Consider the following 21,718-nt stretch of genomic DNA (forward strand, 5'->3'; position numbering starts at 1 on the left):
ATTTTGTAAAGCATTCATGAGGAGCAGACCTTGCCTAAGACCTTGCATAGAGTTTTCCCATGAAATATATTCCTTCACTGATGCATTGCATGCAAAAACGATGTACGAGTCTGTATGGAAGTATCACTTTAATAACCAGAAATCCAATTGAAGAATTCGGCTGAGATAAAGTAACTGTAAAGTTTATACCTTAGCAACTTACAAAGAAAGTAAGTATACTTGTGACACTATTAATAGCTGTATTTGTCAATGTCCAAATGCTACTAATATGGGTTTTTTTAAAAAGAAGTATTTTCAGAAAAGGGTATTAACAAAGCTTTGTGGCATAATATTGTAAAATTAACTCTACCCACAAAAACTTATTACAGAAGTTTCAAATTGGAGCTTTGAGGAGTACTGAATGTAAACAGTTTATTCCTTTTTGTCTTCTGAATGTGGATCTTGATGAACTATTGTTGAACTAATTCAGAAAAACCCCCAATTTTTTTAATGTAAAGTGTTCAGATTTGTAGAGATCATGGGGGAGTCGTAGAAACCTTAATTTGCATCTATTGTGATTTAGTGATCCTGACTGTACAGCTCTGCTGGGGCTGTTTCAAACAGTCACACTGCCGTGGCCAAATACCTTCCCTAAATCATTGCAAGAATGGAGAAGAATCAGACAGTTACAGGTATTCACTAAAACTGTCAGAATCACTGGATCTGCCATTGTAATTGTCTGCTTCTGGTCACAGGTCAAGCAGTCACCTGACTTGGAAGGGAACATTTTTTCTTACCTGCCTCACAATCTGATTGGGACACTTTATTAGAATCTGCATTGGCCACCAATCATCATCAGCCATACGATCCAAAAACCACTGCAGAAGATACATACTGTGTTAGTTTTGTTCCACACTTGCTCTAGTCCAATCTTCTTTTTTGCATGATATTAAAGTCTGAAGAGAAATCGATGTTACTATTATTAAGGAATAGGCAAGTTTTAATCCAAGGGAAATCTAAAAGTCTTCTGTGCATGGAGGAATAAAGAAATAAAGATCAATAGCAGTAAACAGCAATATAATTTTATATCTGGTATCTTCTTATCCCTGTGCTCTGCATACCATTAGAAAATTATCTGGAAGAACACACTTGTCCTGCAAAGTGATGTCAACAGAATAAAAACTATGCTTACAATAAAGCATTAGCTGAAGGATCTTGTAGAAGAGTAATAGGATTAGACAGTGCTTCCCAAATTAGATCCCTTCTGCATTTTAACACGTGGAAAAGCCTCACGGCCTCCAGAGACCCAAAAGATATAAAACTAATAGAGAATGACTCATTCCAAGTCAGACTCAGCAAATAATACAGCTCAGTCTTCTGACTTGCAGAATTTTGTTCAAGTCACAAGGAAAAACAGTTTAAAATAAAGAATCAACGTTCTTCCTTTTATTTTAATTGTAGCCAAGAATTCATTACTATATTAAATGTCTTCACTCAAACATCTTAGGACTACATCCCACTGAGACAACTGTACACCCAAATAATGAATGTCACATAATTTATCAACCTAGAATCAATTTATAAAGGAATAATGGATTATATTCCTTTCTACTGAATGAGTCTAATGCAGGACACAGTCTGTGCTGGGCTCCTTGGACATTTATATTATCACAGAAACACTATCAAACTTTTCTTCAGTATCTCAAAATTGCTTTCAACAAGACCACAGCAAATTCTTTGTCTTTCCATGTCTCTTGTGTGACTTAATCTAAACAGAAATCACTGTGCAATAATTAACCAAATAATAATTAATCAAATCAAGAGCTTGTGACAACTGGCTCTCTCTTATTCCAGTGACAAAATGATTTTGGCTTGTGATCTCAACATTGGTTTCTGCAAATAAAAGTTAAGTCACTCCCCAGAATCTGCAGTAATCAGGATGAATTTCATCTCATAGAGCACAAATATACCAAATACAGTAGTTCATAGTCCAAAATATTCCAGGGATACGAACCTCCAGGAAAGTTAAACAATATATAGAAAGTTGGTTTGTACTTTGCTGAGTTCCTAAGTCACTTACTTCACAAGCTGCCTGACTGTTATTAAACTGTTTTGTTAACAGTTCAATCCACTGAAGCATTGTAGGCTGTGAAAAGAAATACAGAAAAAACTATAATTTCAAATAACGAATTCCAGCATAATCTTTAAACGTTTCTAAGTGGTTCAGTAAAGCACCAAATCTTATAAACAACACAACATTTTATAAACAATAAACATTTCATGAACTCATAATAAGTTGCACCTACAGAAAAATACCAGTCCATACATTTTCGCATACATTTTCTATTCCATTGTGCAGTGTTCACTATAAATGTGGTAAATGACATTCTAAACACTAACTTTGCATCATATATGCTACTTTTACAGCTCAAAATCCCACTTGTAGAATGAGAAGTACAGATAAGCTTTTCACTAGATTCATGCAGCTACTTAATGAGAATTTACAAGTAAATAGAATACCTTTTCCTTTGAATGAATAAATGTCTCTAGTACAAAGGAAGTGCTTAACTGGAAAAAAAAATGGCACCATTAATTTAGAATGCATGAATTAAAATGTCAACAAGGAAATAGTTAATAGAAGATGAGATACTTTGGAAACCCTTACCTTTGCTGTCATCAGAGAAACCGCTTTTGGATCTGGTAGTGTGCTTGGGATGCTACTACACAACTGCCACATAAACCTAGAGTCAGTAATTTTATTTGTTAATTAAAATAAATAATGATAATCTGCAAGAAGAAAAGAAGCATTAATATTACATTTTTAAAGAAAAACTTACCCAAAATATGTATGTTCAAAAATGTTCTTGTCTTGAAGGAACTGCATGTTATCATGCCATATCCACTGAAGAAAAAATGCTACCATCAGATACAAGAAAGCAGTTTATTTCACTACTTAAGCATGATTTTAAAAATATTTAAATGATTGCCAAGGCTAAAAAAACCAATTTTTTTTTGTATGAAAAATTATTTCTGGAAGCACTTTAGTTTAAAGAACTGGCTCGAAGTTGTTTTATTCATAGTATAGCAAGTATTGGTTTTGCCTGCCATGGGACTGCAGAACAGAGCTTCAAACCTTCTCCTCTTTCTGTGACCTCATTTTTACAATTCAATTATTCAGAGTTTTAGGCTAAGATTTTGAGAATTGGTCCAACAAGTTTAAGAAGAACCACAGCTGAAGTCTAACCCAAAGCTTGATGAGCCCTGAGAACTTCTGATAAATTCCTAAAGAGTAAGATTTGAATCTCCATCATCAAACCAGAACAGGATTTCATGCCACGTCCCCCTGTTCCTCTCTCCAAAGCGATGTTTTTGATCAAATCAGTTCAGAGTGGTTTTCACAGCAATATAGTTTTAACATTTAACTCTGATAAAATCTATTAATATTTTTAAGACTGAGAAGGGAAAAAGCATGATCTGATTTGCTGGCTAGGAATGAAGAGTATTTTTCAATTAAGAATCTAAAATGTGGCAGATGCTGAAACAACACTTCTGGCCAGAGGGAGCAGGGACACTGGATTTTCCAGGTGGTAAAAAGGGATATATTCCCTATACAGGTGAGAATGAGAAAATGTCTAAAATTCACGTGAAATGTAAATCCTAATTCCCTTCCTATCCCATGACAATCTCCTAGGGAAGACAGTGAAAACAAAGGACTGTCATCTCAGTGATTTAAATTATTTTTGCTTTCCTATGTTTATTCAGATTTCTGATGTATTTAGGGTCTTCTAGAGTGCTTTAAAATTGGTGTTAAAACAAATCAACTTGTACCTCCAGCAATTCTGATGAAACATCAAATTTGTAGTCTTTGCCATTTTCCTCCTCAGGCTCCATCCGTTTATAAAACAGCATGTAAGCACTGTGTGTCTTGGAGAAAAAAACATCTGTATAATTTTTGCTTTGAGAGAGAAATCATGAAATCAGAAATATAATCATAGAACAAGGGTTTGGAAGAGAAATACCTTTTCAAAGGAGAAGTCCATAAACTTATCAGTAACAGAATCATAAGTTTTTGTCTGTCAAGAAGAAAGTAAAACCATTAATTACAAGCTTTTTAATGCTTTAGTTTCTAACAGCTTGTGATAGCTCACTTGCACATTTATTTCATGACACTTATGAGGGCTGCTGATAGTTTAGTTCTTGCTCAAAGCAGTCTTGTTTCTTTTTTTCCTCTATAGTGACCTCTTCTGAATTTTCAAATCTGCTATGCAATACTGTACCTCCATCCCAAGCAATTTCCTGGCTCATCCATCTCACTGACACCTCTTCTTTAGAGGCACCGAAAAGTATTTTATCCATTTGCCAAACAAAGGAATTTTTTCATTTTATTTCAGCATATTGCCTTTCCCAGACAAGAAACGTTGTCTAATGCCCAGGATTGCTTTAGTAAGATACTGTGTTATTTATAATGTGCTTTATACCATGTACACAGCTGTAAATAATGATCGATTCAAGCACAGCCTGAGAACATTTGAGTATTGTTTGTATTAATAGTGTGTAAAAATATTCCAACTGATATCACAGGCAGTGACACAAGGCATAGACAAAGATCAAAATGCTCTTTTTTTCCAGAATACACCTCAGCTTGAAGTAATTATTCCTTCATCAGTGGTGTGAACAAAGCAGCCACCCAAGCAAGGATTCCTAAATTAACTGCAAACTCACTTTTTTACACTTGAAAAAATGGTATGATAAAAACCAGATATAGTAAAGAAATACCTCTTCTTTGGAGAGACACTTCACTAATTAACTTTGCTTCATTAGTAATACCTGTACTCTACTTCTTTTAGCTTTCTTTTAAAACCTCATAGAAGACCTGGATTGTACCAGATTGTAACAGGTATTAAGAGTTGAACATGACAAAAATTCAGGTTAAACTTACAGTCATTTCTCCACCAAAACATTCGGAAGCGAGCTGGGCAGAATCGAAGGGTTTTACTTCAGCATCATTGAAAAGGTACCTGCAAGACAGGAAGAAGCCTTGGAACAACTGCTGCTCATCTCTAAGGGCAAATAAAGCCTGATGAGCACTTCCAATGATTCCTTGGATTGAAATATTCCCATTAATTTCTGATGTCTTGTTTAGATCCCAGCAAATGAAAATCTGGTCCCAAAAGTGACTTCTTTCTAGGAAGATCAGAGAAGGAGGTACTGCTGTGGATCCCCACTGGAGCAGGGATTAGGTCACGAGCTGGTCCTGCTTCAAAAATGCTCCAGCTATTCTAGAGAACAGGAATAGAGGAGGAAACCTTGTCTCCTATTCCAGGGCTCCAGTGAGAAATGGAGATACCACATCCAAAAATTACAGGCCGAGTGTTCCCTGCTTTCTTGTGTCTCCTAGCAGGACCCTCCTCCTAACAGGACCTTCCTCCTTTCCATGACCATGTCCCTTCCCTTTCCCAAATTCTACATCCATAAATGCAGCTGGATCCTCATCCAAGGTACCAAGTAGATTTTATGAAGGACAATCTAGGAAATCTTTTGTACTGAAATAACTCAAATCTAGTCCCATCAGGAAGCAAGGCTGGCTCTGGTGAGGCCAGCACAGCATTCCCTGCCACCCCTGTGTCCAAGGGACCACACAACTCTCCTGGTTACAACATGCTAATTTGTAGGCTAATAAACGAATATCCTGACACCTATCAAAGTCCAACATCCTGTGCTTCTCAGAGGAACCTCCAGGATGTACCCCCTATATAACTGCACCTAACAAAGCCAACAAGCTTTAGTTATTAAGAATATGGAACTATAAATTGCATAGCTCACCACTTGTTGTTTTTGTAAGCATGAGGATTGACAATGTCCCTGATAAAACTGTAGTAATGCCCCCCATCTGCTGTTCCTGTGTGAACTGTCACGCCGATCAGGTCATACTCATAACTCTCTGTTTCTTTCAAATATCCACCATCTTCCTTAAAACCTGAAATAATTCAATACAGTATTTAATCAGTTATTTCCTAAACACCCAAACTTCAACATCAGCCACAAACTGTATGTAACTGTTTGCAATTTCTCTCATATTTTAAAAACAAATTTAAGACTAATTCAAATTGAACAGTATATGAAACCAAAAACTGGCTGTTTTTCTTATGTGAAACACAGTGTGAGACTTTGGGAATACAGGTTGATTAAAGCTATGTTTGATTTTCTTTGCTTCTGTTCTGTATACAGAAGGTGATACACAGATAAAGGAGCCAAAGCTTGCTGAATCCATTTTATGAGCATACCTTCTTTCCTGTCGTTTTTTCCCATGAGGAAATCTTCAGTGTAGGGTGTCATATCCAAACGTAAAGGGAATGAAAAATGGGTATTGACTTTCTCCTTCATCATGGTCACCATATTAAATGTGTATCTCATGGTGTTGAAGCTTAAGATACGAGGTAGTTTCTTAAAACATGCCCTGAAGGATCAGAAATAACCATGATTTATAAAACCTTAGCAGGGTGAATTGTATTTTCACAGAGAACTTAAACATTTATTTCAACTGTAACATTGGAGATCTGTTGCTAAGACACATCAGTATAAAATCCAGCTCTCACAGTGCCCCAGAGCAGGGCAGACTGACCAGCAGCAGGAAGGTCACATTTAGCCCACTGAACAATTCTATTTAGGCTGTCATTGTACCTTGGGAGAAACAGCAAATTTACTCATACGGCAGGAACCAGTTTTCTAAAATAGTATCATAAAATGAGCTGTCAATGAATTCGACAATGCAAATCCCCTCACTGCAGGGAGTTACTATCTTCCAAAAGAGAACCTTCAAGGCAGAACATCTCCTGCATTAAACCTCATAAAATTTGCAATAATGACTTTCAAGTAAGTTACTCTTTCACCCATGTCATTTAAAACAACGAGGCTTTCCAACTCTAACGAAGAAATTTGTTAGCTGCAATACAAAGACAACATAACATTTTTATTTACTCTCTCTTTATTAGCAGACTTTTCAAAACATGGAAATATTTTTAAAGCTAATGATTTTAATTAAGAAATTTGGGGTGATGGATGAAACTTAAGCAATTATCCTGCATAATGAGTAACCAACCTTTGAAAGCATTTAATATTTTAAACCCAGGACTAATGTTTCAATAGGTACTGATTTCTGGGGTTTTTTTTAATTAAAAAAGGTCATGGACATTTTTCTGTCATCTTTTGCTAAGATACTTCAGATTCTTGGTTTTGGAAATTTGATTTCCTTCTTATTTCTGATTTGCACAGGGATCACATCCTTATAGGCCTACAGGGTATAAACTGAATGAAAGAGCAGTCCTGTTCCATCTAAAGGATTACTGTTATTCCAAGTGTAATTCTAGTAATTTACTAAAAAGAAACATTAAGAATATTTATTTCTCCTTAGTCACACCTTTTCTCAGCCCGCACTTTCTTCCCACAATGAGAACACGTGTACATGTTGTCACCTTCCAAGGTATCTTTAATAGTTACTTCATCGAGAGATTCCTGCATGGAAAAACCAAAAAAGGACTTTACATTTATCTTGGATGTTTTTATCTTGTGCTTACATGGCCTGCTTTCCAAAATCCTCTCTTTCAATTTTACTTTAATTAACATTTCCACAAGTTATGAAAAGAAAGGTGGTAAAAGGCCCCAAAATTTTTCACGGAAGAGCAAACACTTGAACTAAGAGTTTGACAGGAAAACCAGTTCCTAACCTGTACACAGAATTAAGGATCCAACTCATAAAAGTGGTACTCAATATTCCAAGCTGTCTCAAAGAATTCAAGTCCTTTAAATTCAAATTCCAAGGGTGGAGATTAATGATTGTTTAAAAAGCTTGAAAACATAGAATCATGCTGGTGTAAGCTTTAAATTAACTAAATAAGCAGTACTACCTGAACATGTTAAATCTTTTGACACTTACAGATCTACATAAAGTGGCCACAGCATGTTTAGAACAGAAATAAATAGTGATTATTGACTGTAAAACAACAGTCAGTGGCAAATGGCCCCAGCTGATAGCACACTGCACTGAGAAGATGAAACTAAATTGCCTCATAATATCAACCTGTAAACACCCCAAAACTAGAGTGCAGAAAAAGCATCGACACCTTCAAGCGTGTGGCAGCGGTTTGTGCCCTTTGTAACTGAGATCTATGAGACTCATCTCAGCCTGGCACTACTTACATAAATATTCTTCATATCTGCCACCTGGCACCTCACTGTGTAGAACTCCTCAGCTGTCTGACTCACATGCTCACAGTCCTGAACAAACAGAAGAGAAAAGCAATGAAATTACTTGTTTTGAGAAGTTAGTAAAAAAAAATCTTTAGAAGACAAGGGTAGAAAAGGAACACTTACCAAAGAAACGACGTTGTTTGTGATAACACCTCCAAACAAGCTTTTCACTGTGTTTTTCTGGGAATGAATGAATAAATTCTGTCAAGGAAATTTGAGCAAATCCCGTAAGTTTTTGAGTTCCCTTTTGCTCCCTCTTAATAACTCACCAGTTCTGGAGACATTTCCTCTATTTTTGTTATTAGGTCAGTGAAGAACTCAGTCATATCCTTCTGCTCTCCAGTGTTCAAGGGCTGCTTATCCATGGTGTAGGTTTTACAGAAAGGCCTTGGGTTGTAGGCCTTGCATTCACTTTCCTTTGGATAAAGGAAATCAAACAAAACCAAATCAACACAAACCCTTTTATTTTCAAGTTACACAGATGTACCACACACACACATATGAATATCTGTTTTTAAAAATACAAACTTTTACATACAATATGCTTATTAGGCAGGATAGTTTATTAAATGTTTAAAGGTTTCTGATGAAGTGCAAAGCAGCTTTTAACTAATTGATTACTATTATCGTGATACCAATTAGTAAAACACCATTAGTAAAAAAGTATTAAAATATTTAGTAAATACTTCATTAAATGAATCATTAAAATAAAATAGCTTGGCGGAAGATGTGACACCTGCAGTTCCTGCATATCTGTTCTGACACAAAATAAAATGTGAGAACATCAGCTTGTGTTTATGTATTTCTGGACACCGCTGACTTAAATCCTGCCAAGTGCTCAATTCTCATTCAGACCCTGTGTTATCATCTAGTTTTCAACAGGATGTGTTTAGCCAGAGAAAAGAATCTGCAGTATAAAGCAGTTCTTTAGAATATATCTCCATTCCACTGCCTTGCACACTGGGAATGCAGGACTTACTTACTCTATTTTCTTTTAAGGACATGTAGCAAGACAGTACCTCCTGTAAATATTGCCTGTTCCAGAATAGTCTTTCTTCAAGATCTAAATAGTGCTAAGTCTTTGTATGACTTTATGTTCCTAGATTATTTTCTACTTATGTGAACACCTAATTTAATAATTTCTATGATTCATGGCAGGCATTGCAAGTCAACATTCCTTTCCCCATTTGTCTTCAAAGTGGTTGTGAACTTCTTACACACAACCAGTGTCCAGACACTCATTTCTCCTCAGGTTTTTTTCATTATTTCAGAATTGTTTCAGTGTTTTAACAGCAGTGAACACCTGTGAACTGCTTTAATTTTGTTTCGTCCTGGAATCTCAACTTTTCACTTTATTTCAATGGATTAATCTTTAAATATTGGAGCAAGGAAAATGCAGTGAATAAAAAGAATGTATTTTATTGTATCACCAGGGAATCTCCACATCCCCAGCACCTCTGTAATTCAATACTGTTGATTCACCTGAACTATGCACAAAGAACCCCTTAAATACTTAAAATCCATACACAGGACTCTGGTCATTTCGGCAGGGACAGTTTCTATCGACTGTTTAGCAAAATCAGTTTGGGAAGTGGCCTAGACACAGCAGGACTGTCCCAAAGGCCTACCTGGAGGGCTCCTGTAACAATCAGACAAATCCTTCCTTGGGAGAATACAGCCGATTACCCAGTTTCAAACTGGTCCATTGTCTCAACTATGGTTTTCTTGCCTTCCCCACCCTCTTCAAAAACAGGATACTTTCTAAAATACTCTTTCACACCTACCATTAGGTATGTAAACATCTTCTGGAGTTCCAGTAAAGTGGTCTTGTGTTTCATATCTTCTGAGTACTAACAGAAATTAATAAAAGGAGAGCTTATGGTTTTGCTTATTACTTTGCAAAAACAGACATTAAAATGTAATGTAAAAAAAGATGGAACATTCAAATAAAAACCCAATTACTTTATTATGGACCATTAAGAAAAATGATTGTGTACAAGAACCCACAGTCTATAATCTTACATTTATTGTTTTTATACTTATTTTACACCTTTTTTGGCATGTCAACATTACACCTGAGAGAAAAAGAACTCTACTTTCTAAGAATTTATTGCAGGTAGGAGCTTTTGGGAAAGTATTACAAAGTATTAGTGGTTTTGGAATAATTTTTTTTTAATTCACAGATATTGTGAGGGTTCTGAACAACCGTCTCCACAATGCATTTCATGAGCAGACCAGCAGCTTCTCTTATTTAGCTTTTTATTTTCATTTATAAATGGAATCTCCAGAAGTTAAGTGACAAGTACCAGCAATTAACAATAACAGAAAATGATGAGGTCACTGCCAGAGAGGGTGTTTCACCCATTCTATCTGCCCTGCTGATGTCAGGGACCAAAATGATGCTTTCTCTGTTACAATAAAGAGCTAAAAATACTGCATTTCTGGAAGTTAACCAATGTATGATAATTTACAGCACCTGCTGTACTTCCGGTAGCATGAGATACACACTCTGGGACTTGATAAACATTCATGAAAAAAACATTTGTTACCAAAATGGCAAACCAGCAGTTAAGAAACAACAGACAACTCACATAAACCCAAACCTGAATCAACCTAGTTGAAAGCAACAGAAATAAGACTTTTAGAACATTTTATTTCAGTGCCACCTTAAGAACCTACCACATCACATATTTAAGAAAAAAATCACTTCAGACACCAGCAAAAGAACCCAACTGAACAAAAAGCAAATTAACTGCTGAGGAAATATTCTTTATCTAGAAGTAAGTCTTAGAAGTAAATCTGTATTTTTTCAGCATTTGCACTGACTCTAAATGTAAATTTCTGTCCAAGCCCCACACTCACCTTTGCAGTGAAAATCGCTTGTCTAGCCTCTGGGATCATGTACAGCTGCTGAATAGTGGAGGCCAAGTAACACGTGGCTCCAAGGTTGGTTAAACCCACAAACCTACACTCAGCACGAACATCATCGTGTGGCCAATAATCCCACTTGTAAGGTGCATGGGAAGCTGTGAGAAACAGGAAGCACACAGGCAGGAAAACAATCAATTCAAAGTGCAATATGCAAAAACAGAAATACAATGAAAAGCTTGATCCTCACACTAACAAAATGTCACCTGGTTATGCACTGTTCATTCACAGGCACGAGCCACACTGTGCCTGATCTTAAGGAAAATGGATTATATATTCCTCAGGAAAATCTTTTAAATCTTTAGATAGAGCAGCAGCCTTCCTGTCACACAACTCTGGCCTGCAAGGGGCTCGCTGCGCTCTCCCCAAAGCAACACGTGAATCAGATTGAGAAAGCCATTTTCTTTCCCTCTAAGCTTTCTAGTCTCCTGTATTTCATACCAGATGTAGCGATGGATTTCTTACACAGGGAGGCACCACACAAGTTTGGCAGTTCTGAGGGACTCTTTAATCAGCCTTGGTCTGATATGGCTGTCAAGAAATCAGAAGAATAGGGAAGTTCTCCTCACCTGCCAGTCAGGAAGATGGTAACCAGCTCAGACAATCTTCCTTGGTATCCAAGGATTTGGACACAAAAACCTGCCATGCATCCAGCTTTGCTGTTCATCCGCAAAAATACCATTCTCCAAAAACACAGTGTCCCACAAATAATTCAGTACCTCTACTGAAGTACATGTTCAAAGAGGAAAAAATATTCCCCAAAATAGTCTATTTATTTTACAATCCACAAAAGCTACGTGGAGTTCAAGATTTAAACTTTAAATCCTTAATTATTTTGTCACAGATGAAAGACTCATTAAGGATTCTTCTCCATTCACACTATCAGATAGAAATTCAGGAAACTATCTGGCATCCTCACATCTTCAGAGACCAGCCCCACAAGATGTTCTGTTGCACAACAAATAATAGTTGTAATCTTTATTTTGGCATTGGCATCAAAACAACTATTAGCCCTGAAGCTCCAAGGAGGGAAGGAAAGAGGTTTAATTCTCCTGTTTCAACAAATCTCAGTGGTGTGACCTCGGCTAACCTGGTTCCACGGGCTGGTCAGCCAGCTGCAACAAAGCTCCCCTGCACGTTTCACCTCCTAAAGAAGGTCATCAGCATGGCAGAAGAATCCAAAATTCTCTCCCTTAACTGCAATCCCTAAATTACAACATCCTAATTCACCCCTTCTGATGCAAGGACTCAGCATCTATCACTGCTTAGAGCTCATCAAGCTGGAATTGCAAAGCAATCAGTTGACTTCTTTGTACTTCACAGAGCAGCTGGGAGTATCTTCCACCTCCTTCCATCTGACAGAGAGCATTCAGGAATTTGACAAGGATTTTCTCAGGACAACCCTGGGGTTTTTTAAGTGACTGTCTTCATTTGTGTAATAAAGTTTTTCCGTCTTCCATATGGATCTTAACTAGAAATGCAAATTTGAGGCTCGTTGATGTCTATCTCCTTTATTCCTCTCTGTTGTTACAGAAACCAGCTTTTTCTCAGGAAGAGATGAGGAAACTTGAAACCAAATTTGCAATATTCATATTCCATTTTAAGCAAAATGAAGCTCAATTTTTCCTCAGAATGACTGTGCATTGCTCTGTATTCCACCTTCTGATGATGCTCCTGCTCCATCCATACCACCAGACATGATCTTAACCTCGCTGGAAAGCAAAGCACCTGCTCTTTGAACTAAAGGGTTTTATCAGTCTTTAAAGAAGCCAAAATCCAAAACACTGCATGAAATTTTATGAACAACTGAAGGTATCTATATCTACTCTTCAGTAAGAACAACCTGAATGAATTGTGAGCTCTCTCTGTTAAGAAAACACATTAAAACCAAAGACAGGATGGAAATTCCTAATGCTTTCCTTAATGTTTCTCCTAAGAATGGAGAGATAGGTCTAAGACTAAGATTTTTGGAACCTAGAAAGATTACAGGGATAACGAAGTGGAAAACCCCAGTTTCAACAATCTTTGGATCTCATCAATGGAATCACAAGTCCTGTGTTGGGTGCACATCACAGAGACAACAGCACTCTGTCAGCTGTAACAAAATTAACATCCATGCAAGTGAGAAACACTGGATATGGAGCAGGAGCACAGAGCAGACGGCTCTGGAGAACTTGGGATGCAACAAACAACCTACAGAAGAGTGTTTGGAAGAAAGTAACAACTGTGGTAAATGGTACAGAAAACTTCCACACCAAGGAATTACTGAGATTTGGAGTGAGGAAAACACTGATTGTAAAAAATGAATGACTGCACCTGGAGAGATACAGACAACCTCAGCAGCAGATAATGTGCTCAGAGCAAACATAAATATCCAATATTTTCATAAAATATATTCTTCATAATATTTCTTCTGAGCACAGGAGCCCTTGGAAGGCCCCAGGCATATGAGAATAGAACACAAAGCATTATTATGATCAGATTTCTCTTTTGCTTCCTGAATTGTAAGGCACTAAAATCAATTCCATAGATTATAATAAATTACAGAACCTCAGGTTACAGGAATTTAAACCAGGCATGTGAAAGGAAATCTAGCAAGCTAAAAATGCATACTGAGGATTTGCAAATCAAAGATAAAATATTAACTAACTCCAAATTTTGGTGATTTCCATATTATATATAGCAATTGTGGTTCCAAAAGGCAGGAAGCATGGAAGCCAAGAGGCACAGCTAAACTGCTTTATGCAGATATCTGGGTACAGACTGAAGTCAACTACAATGCTATCACACTCTGAAAACATCACAGTGCTGTTCACAGCCAGCACAATCCCAGTACCTCAGTGTGGTTTATACACTTTGGTTTGTGCAGAGATATTCCATGTTTCTTCACGTTAGAAAGGAGAAAGAGAAATTAAATCCAGCACAAGAGGATGATACATGTAAAATCCAATGCTACCTGTGTGCATGTGTCATTTAACAGGCCCACACGCTCTAAATAACCCACATTTAAGAACAGGTGACATGGAAATTATTACGGGATTTGATTTGGTAGGGGAGCAAAAGATGCCAACACTTGTGTGACACTACCCCAGGTAATGGGGGATAAATAGCAGAGCTATAAAGTGGAATTCCCAGAGCAGTGTTAGTGGCCACAAAACACTCCAAAGCTGTGTGTAACTAAGGTTCTTACACTGCATGTGCTGTGCCATGACCCAGTTGTGGAGCAGCCTGTAGTTTTCCACGGAGCCTTTCACCATTTCCACCAGCAAATCGTAAGCGGCAGCCCTGGAGGAGTGGGACTTGCACTTTGGCTGTTGTCTGTCCTTCAGACTGGGCAGCAAGAACAGGAGATTGAAGATGTCCCTCAGAAACTCCTGGAAAACAGTTAAATTGGCACATTTAGCATCTTGAATGTATTCTTCAAAGATAAATCATGTATTAACAATTTTCTAGGAACTTCTGCAGACTTTCCAGACCTCTACCATGCAGAACTTTCCAGACCTGTCTCATGCACAAAGCCCTGCTGCACCAAGTCAGGCTGCCTTTGGATAATGAACACATATTTCACACTGTTATTTATCTTCACCATGCCAGATAATACACTAAAAGAGACATGCAGCTGTCTGAACTTGGGTACCTCTTTTCTACACAGAAAAAAAAAAAAAGGGACAGAATTCTTCCCCCATTTGTAGAACACAAGCTGCCAATCCAGCTGTTACACTTCACTGTAAATTTTTGCACTGAAATTGCCCAGAGGGAAGCAAGGTGATTTCACAGTCCTGTTCTATTGCACTGACCAGGACACAAACCTCTTCACTCATGTACTTCGCAGTTAACAAGTGCTCTTAATTGTACACAATTTAAAAAATTAATACTAGATGAAGACTTAGTTTTAGAAAAGGTACTAAGTCCCTTTCCCTCAGTAAAGCCAAACTCTTTTTGAGGAGTTTGCTGTGGACACTGCTCTGCTCACATTCATCACTGCACATTGCTGGCCTCCCTGTGATACACTCCATGCTCACCATGTGCTTTAGGATTCTGGATAGCATCACTCCTTTCTACTTAGCTTTCCCCTCTCCTTTCTTCTTCAGCTTTCCATACATCCAAGCTACATAAATCTGACCTTTACAAACACCTCTTTCAATTTGCACATCCTCCCCGACGCTGCCCTCTGTGAACTGAATTCTTACTCTAGTTTAATCTGCAAACTCTCCAGAAGTAAAATATCCAGTAGAACTACAGGAGCAGCCTTTTAAAATGCTGTCAGCAATGTCACATTTGGACAATCAAATGACCTTCAGGGCCATTTTACGGTAACAGAATAAACAGACAAGATATAAACAATATCATTAGACACCAGGGCCTACTTTTCAGTTCAAACCTCACTGAAGGCCCAATAAGTTCTGTACAGTCTACAGAAAAAACCATCCGTCTGAATCAGTTTTTACACACAATTTGCTTTTTTAAAGACAATGTAGTTCTCAAAAACAAAATGAAAAGTTTTTTAGCAACCTCCCCTGCCTCACCACTCTCCCACCTTACAAGCACAAGTGGAATGTAATATCCTTGTAACAGATCTCTGCCACTGCACAGATGTGGTGCTTAAATGTTACTTTTAGATCAAACTGTCCCAGGATTCAGTCAAAACCAGCTGTGCTTAAGGACTGAAACCAGTTAATGCTGATCAATAGTAAAGACACCTAAAGATAATAAATGAAAATAAATAAAACTTCAGGGGTATAAGAACTCTATTCTGGAATTAAATATAGTTAGAAAGATATACGTATAGGTTTGTCCATCATCCTAAGGCTGGAAATATGATGTACTTTCACATATTGAGCCCTGCAATGAAAATGTGGTAAAAAAAGGCACTCCTTTGATCTCTTAGTGTCCTTCTCACCTGGCCTTCCCGAGAAAATTTGAAGGGTGGTTTGTGCTTAATAACACTGGTTGCGAGGCGAAGCAGTCCTGTGAGCCCATCATCTTCTATGTTACCATCCTGATGGTCAAGGATTTCTCTGCTGTATGTGCACACAGAGAGAGAGAAGCAATGTCACAACTCTGCCCCACTAACAATAAATACAACGCAAATTACACGTGGAATTGCTGTGGGCAAAGCTCACCTCCGAATGCAGTCAGCAAGGTGTCTCGCCAGTGCATCTAAATCAAGCAGGGTTGTCTGATTCAAAATAAAGAAAATGGAATACAAAAGGGAAATAATTATGGACTTCTTTTGGAGGAAATTTTATTATTGCACACAGAAAACCAGAGATAATTAAAACTCATTGTCAAACATAAGTTTCCTAACTTCTGCTAAGTGGCTGTTAACTGAATTTAACTCTTTCAGCTTTAATCAAATACTTGATTAGCTCCTCCTAGGAACACACTGAAATTATCAGCAGTGAATCTCACAGATAATTAAAGTATTCCCATGTCTGTGACCTTCAACTAAGTTCACCTTCTCTGTGTGTTAAACAACCCCCCTTTCTCGACTCCACAGAATCACTACCTGAAGCTTCCAAGAGCTACTAAATGCACATCAGAGTAGGGAAAGCTGGGAGATGGGAAAGATCACAGCAGTTCACCGTATCTTAAGAAAAAATGTCTGAAGACACAAATTAAAAAGAAATAAACATTGGTATGAATGCAAAGCAAACCTACCTGACTTGCATCTTTGACATGGATGTTATCAATCAGTTTGCACAGCAGCCAAAAATATTCCTTACAACCAGGGCGCAGCACAGTTTCCTCTTCATAATCCTCTATCTGTAGAAAGAAATTGCTTTTGTTCTGAAGTACAAGACAAAATAACTGTATTAAAAAAACACATCGAAGCCAGTAACTGTGTTAGAAGAATATTACTTTCTTCAAGTCTCTAAGGTATAAGAACAAAGTATTTTACAATGGTAACTGTGTGTGCTCTATTTTTCTTCTGCAATAGTTATTAATTTTCTTGAAAAATTGTCAGGATGATCTGCCAGACCTGTAAAAAATTTATAGAATAGTGTGGAGTTCATCCCACCCACAGCAGATCACAAAAATTCAGGATTCAACTGGACAAAACATGAAGAACTTGGGCTGATTTCAATATTAGTTAATACAGATCTAATTTTAAACTCTTCTGAAAATGAGATAAATATTGCAAAATCTTCCGTAGAGTGTTTTAATTTAACTCTTTTAAAAATATCTGTTATGTGGACATTGAAATTCAAGAACAAGAGCACTTTCTAAAAGCTGCTCTGCATTTCTCCAGGCACAGCTAAGCTGTAAATTACTGCAGTGTCACAGTTTATCCACTTTTGGAAAGGTTCTGGAAACATCCAAACCAGAAGCCTTATTATCTCTGTGTATCTGAAACAGCATGTCAGACATAATGATAATGTGCTACCAGTTTTAGTTTTTATATTAAAAAATATATTTAACTATATCTTTGATAAAGCTTTGTCAGTTCTTAAACTCTTACCCTAATTGGCTTCAGAGCTTGAGCGTCAGGGAGAAATTTTAGCAAGGTTGATGCAGCCAGGAGCAGAAAGGAGCGATTGATTGAGTCTCCCCCATCCAGGCCAGAGAGAGATAATTTGTACAAACCATTGCAAGACTCATGGCGAACAGCAGTCTAGGAAAAATCACAAAATTAAATGATTACCCACGTTATTTGGAAGATTTTTTCTTTTCTGTGTTTTCCTTTCATAGGTACATTAATTCCTCTCATCTATGAGGTTATCAGAGTAGAATGTGTCTTTCTAAAAACAGCTATTATAAATTAAAATTGCATTTAAATTGCTTACAGAAAAATGTAAAATATATTGTTCTAACTAAAACGATGATTTGTCCATGCCCTGTGTCTCTTGAGTTACGTATTTTCTACAGGAAAGATTACAGTGACTAGAACAGAAAATATCCCATCTGGCAAATCAAGGAAATCTATGTGAATCCTGAATTTACCCTTACCCATTCCTAACAATTAATTAATTTAATTTCACTAGAAGAATTGTTTTCTTCTTTCTTTTGTTAAGAAAAATACCCACAGTCTATCTCTAACCCAGCTTTGGAAGTTTGCACTCTCTCATCTCCAGGGATTTTAAATGGAGTCAGCCTGTAAGCTTTTCCTGTGCTTGAGTAATAAAGCAACAGATAAGAATTATCACTTCATACCCACATTGCACCTTTAAGCAACCACTTGTAAATACAAAAATTATCTACTGTGAATATATTGATGCAATTTTTAAGCCTTTATTATGTGAGAAAGAATTACTTAAAGCTAGACAAAGGTTTGGCCATGACAAAGATTTTTGTATCCATTCTCATTCACCTCATTTTGTGATTCTAAGTAGAGCAAAATAAATAATAATTTTAAAAATAACGTGAAAATGTAAGGGGGGGAAGTACATTTAAGCTAATTCAAGTCAGGTGGCATCACCCAGAAATTTCAACAAATTACCCAGGAATTTTAACAAATTACTACGAAAGAATGGCCTTCAAACACAAGCCAAGAACAAAGGTGAGAATTCATAACATGGTCTGCCATCGACCACAGATGTGCCACCTTACAATGATCACTTCTTACACAGCACTGCAAGTACCTGAGGCAGATCCTGCCACTTTCAGCAGGAAAATACATGTCTTGAATTTAATGGCAAACCAAAGCTAATGGCACTAATTAGGAATGCAACAACCTCCCCTCTCCCATACCTCTGGAATAAGAAGGGTGAGTTTCTTGAGCCAGTCTTGCAAATGGTCACTGTCAGCCAGACTGGATTTCACCAAGGAGCAGCAGTGAGCCCAGCTCACCAACAGCCACATGGAATAGTGAGTGACTGAAAGAGGAAGAGAGAAATGCCACTGTAAGTAACAGCAAAGGCTTTTTGGGTGGAAGGGTTGCACACTCCAGCCCAAATGACATTTATTTCAGTCATATTAACAGGCAAGACCAAATCTTGCCCAGGCACACAGGATACAACCTAAACTCAAGAGTTTTACCAACATGCTTATTAAATACTGACTCTGTATTAATGATGACCATTTAATCAGACTAAATATTACCAGTAAGGGGCACAACCCTTTCCTGCATCTCTACTTCTTAACCAGTGAGCTGGTGCTTTGCATCACATCTTCACACTTATTTCCTGTTCTGTACTAATTTCCGGGGCCACATTTGTGTTGCCTCACACAGAAGTTCCATTTCAATCATCTCGCAGCCCCCAAGTAACTTTGAAAATTCTGAGGTAGCATCTTTGTAAGGAAATTAGAGCAAGAAATGAGTATTTTGGAGTGCTTCAGACTCCATCCAGTGTCACCTCTCCTCTGGTTATAAGGCTTTCAAGGACTTTCAAGTTTCAATAATGCTTTCAAGGACTACACTTCTAAATACCCCATTTTTTAACGGAATTATCAACGGAGAAACCATTCTTCATCTTTAATTAGAGGAGAGAAACTGCCAGCAGCAGGAGCCCAGGCACAGACGCACCCAATGACAGCAACTGCTGGGGTTTGTTCAAGTAAACAAGGCAGGAACACTAAATTACAGATGTGTCCAAGGGTGTCTAGGACAACTTTTTATGGGATAGGATCCCACCTGTCTTGCCAAGGAAGCTGCTTCTCTTGGCAGGTTAAAGAAAGCTGCTCTTGGAATCAAGTCTAATTTCAACTTTTCCAGTGCAGCAAGAGTTTATTCTTGATAGCCCCCTCATCTTCTCCTTAACTTCCACCTGAATTTCGTATTTTCTTCTTTGCAAACTGTTCCATTTTGATAGGACCCTGCCTGGATACCTCTGCCACTGGTTACTAATGCAGGATGAAGTGCTGTATGGGATTTGTCTGCATTTGCTGTTCTCATTGAAGCCACTTGGGCTGAAAATTCTCACATGGAGTTTCTGCCACAAGCCCAAGCACGAATGGTTAGGCAAGAGGGAAGCAGCTGCTGCCCATGGAAAAACTCACTGGATGTGAGATGCTTCCAACCCCTGCCCCAGCTTCACTTCTAAAATAAAACTGAATTTCCTCCCTTCCAAGTCTGATATAAAGTTTGGGGATCAGGGCTGGGAGAAAGAGTGGGGGAAAATCCAGACAGGATTTAGCCTGGAAAGGGGATCGGGAAAACCTAGTCGAGATTTCAGCCAGAAAAAGGATCGGGAAAAACCCAGACAGGAATTCTCTGGGAAACTTGCTGGGGGAAAACCCGGACCAGATTTCCCCTGGGAAGTGGCTCAGGGAAAAACCTGGACCGGATTTCACACAAAGTCAGGATCGGGGGGGAAACCCGGACTGGATTTCGCCTGGAAAGTGGATCGGGGAATAACCACGACCGGACTTCACCCTAAATCAAGACTGGGGAGAAAACTCGGACTGGATTTAAGCCAGAAAAAACCCAGACCGGATTTCACTCAGAAACCATGGCTATTTCCTTGGAGTAACACAATTTTCCATCATTCTAATGGTGGAATAAATCAAACCCATAGCTTATTATCATCATCAATTTGCTGTCCCTATTATTAGGTCCTGACACAGCTGGTTTGCAGCACTGACCTTCATGCCTTGACCTGTGATCAGACTGAGCCTTCAACACCCTGATGGGAAGAAGGGAAAATCATTTGAACTTTATCACAGAACGTAACAGATTATCACTTAGAAATACAAGTACACACAGGCACAACACAGTTACTCTTAAGTAACCACTCGGAAAATTACACATCTTAAAAGGATTCATTTCTTGCAGTATTCAAAATTAGCAACAATAATAAAACTATGAAAACCTTCAAGTCACCCCCATAAAGCTTTACTAACTACAAGATTAAAAGTCAAGGAGAAGTACCCACAGTCCCTTTATTTTATCCAAAATAGAGATGTCAAACAGCGCTAAGAACTGACCCACACAGAAGACATCTAGTTTTCTTCTAAAGAAACCACACTGTGAATAAACATTTAATGCTTATATTTATTTACTTACATTTTTATTAATTACAATAAAAGGTTATGAAACCAAAACCATTGCATATATACTTAAAATTATTCCTGCAACTCAACTATTGGTCGAAGTTAAGCACACTTGCAGACTTGACTGGAAATGCTCTGAATGTCCTTAACAATCTTCTAAAAATATGGTAAAGCACACTATCCATCACTTGGAATCAATTCTACAACACCAACGTAACAAAAATCTGACCTCCCAGCATCAGACTGACTGCCACAATGCAGTCAATTACACAGAATTGCTTTTCTCAGGACAAAAAGGCAACGGGACCAAAATCTCCAATAGGTAAAATTTTGCCTTCAGTATCTGCACAATGGCTAAAACAGTAATTTCAGCAGGATGAAAAAAATAAAGTCAAAACTGGCAGATGACTAAGCAACATAAAAGTGAATTTTTATTTTAATTTCTCCTTTACGCTGCCTTGAAATTGAGAATGCTCCGGAGAAAATGAAGAAGGGATTTTGGCATGAGAATTTACAAAAGCATGTCATATATAGGTGATATAGCCATGCCTTACACCCTCACCACAGAGTTCTCACCCCTCTCCTCTGCGCCACACTGCTTTGAGGGCAGGATAACCACAGGAGGTGACTA

General features: G+C 37.8%; 1 protein-coding gene across 6 annotated transcripts in view; it reads right to left on the reverse strand.

The window, feature by feature from the left end:
* Positions 1 to 6: 6 nt before the first annotated feature.
* The window catches only part of LOC121673500 (ubiquitin carboxyl-terminal hydrolase 34), a 91,381-nt gene continuing 69,669 nt past the window's right edge, over positions 7 to 21,718 (reverse strand). For 2 of the 6 annotated variants that reach the window (XM_042046839.1, XM_042046838.1), the window contains exons 36-58: positions 20,680 to 20,720; positions 18,847 to 18,971; positions 17,618 to 17,770; positions 16,816 to 16,944; positions 16,278 to 16,333; positions 16,055 to 16,175; positions 14,345 to 14,528; positions 11,089 to 11,252; positions 10,011 to 10,076; positions 8,496 to 8,642; positions 8,350 to 8,406; positions 8,176 to 8,253; positions 7,397 to 7,491; positions 6,264 to 6,436; positions 5,803 to 5,956; positions 4,919 to 4,997; positions 3,999 to 4,052; positions 3,808 to 3,903; positions 2,817 to 2,881; positions 2,645 to 2,720; positions 2,500 to 2,547; positions 1,994 to 2,125; positions 7 to 857 (exon numbers count right to left, since the gene is read on the reverse strand). In XM_042046839.1, the coding sequence (XP_041902773.1) occupies positions 744 to 857; positions 1,994 to 2,125; positions 2,500 to 2,547; positions 2,645 to 2,720; positions 2,817 to 2,881; positions 3,808 to 3,903; positions 3,999 to 4,052; positions 4,919 to 4,997; positions 5,803 to 5,956; positions 6,264 to 6,436; positions 7,397 to 7,491; positions 8,176 to 8,253; positions 8,350 to 8,406; positions 8,496 to 8,642; positions 10,011 to 10,076; positions 11,089 to 11,252; positions 14,345 to 14,528; positions 16,055 to 16,175; positions 16,278 to 16,333; positions 16,816 to 16,944; positions 17,618 to 17,770; positions 18,847 to 18,971; positions 20,680 to 20,720 (2,407 nt within the window). In that variant the 3' untranslated portion in view covers positions 7 to 743. Of the gene's footprint in view, positions 858 to 1,993; positions 2,126 to 2,499; positions 2,548 to 2,644; positions 2,721 to 2,816; positions 2,896 to 3,807; positions 3,904 to 3,998; positions 4,053 to 4,918; positions 4,998 to 5,802; positions 5,957 to 6,263; positions 6,437 to 7,396; positions 7,492 to 8,175; positions 8,254 to 8,349; positions 8,407 to 8,495; positions 8,643 to 10,010; positions 10,077 to 11,088; positions 11,253 to 14,344; positions 14,529 to 16,054; positions 16,176 to 16,277; positions 16,334 to 16,815; positions 16,945 to 17,617; positions 17,771 to 18,846; positions 18,972 to 20,679; positions 20,721 to 21,718 lie in introns of those variants that run through there. The other 4 variants (XM_042046843.1, XM_042046841.1, XM_042046842.1 and 1 more) reach the window with 4 other exon arrangements.

Source organism: Corvus kubaryi, unplaced genomic scaffold (genome assembly GCF_017639235.1).
Source record: "Corvus kubaryi isolate FWS band 111438036 unplaced genomic scaffold, C.kubaryi_AGA036_p1.0 65465, whole genome shotgun sequence".
Classification (NCBI taxonomy): Eukaryota; Metazoa; Chordata; class Aves; order Passeriformes; family Corvidae; genus Corvus; species Corvus kubaryi.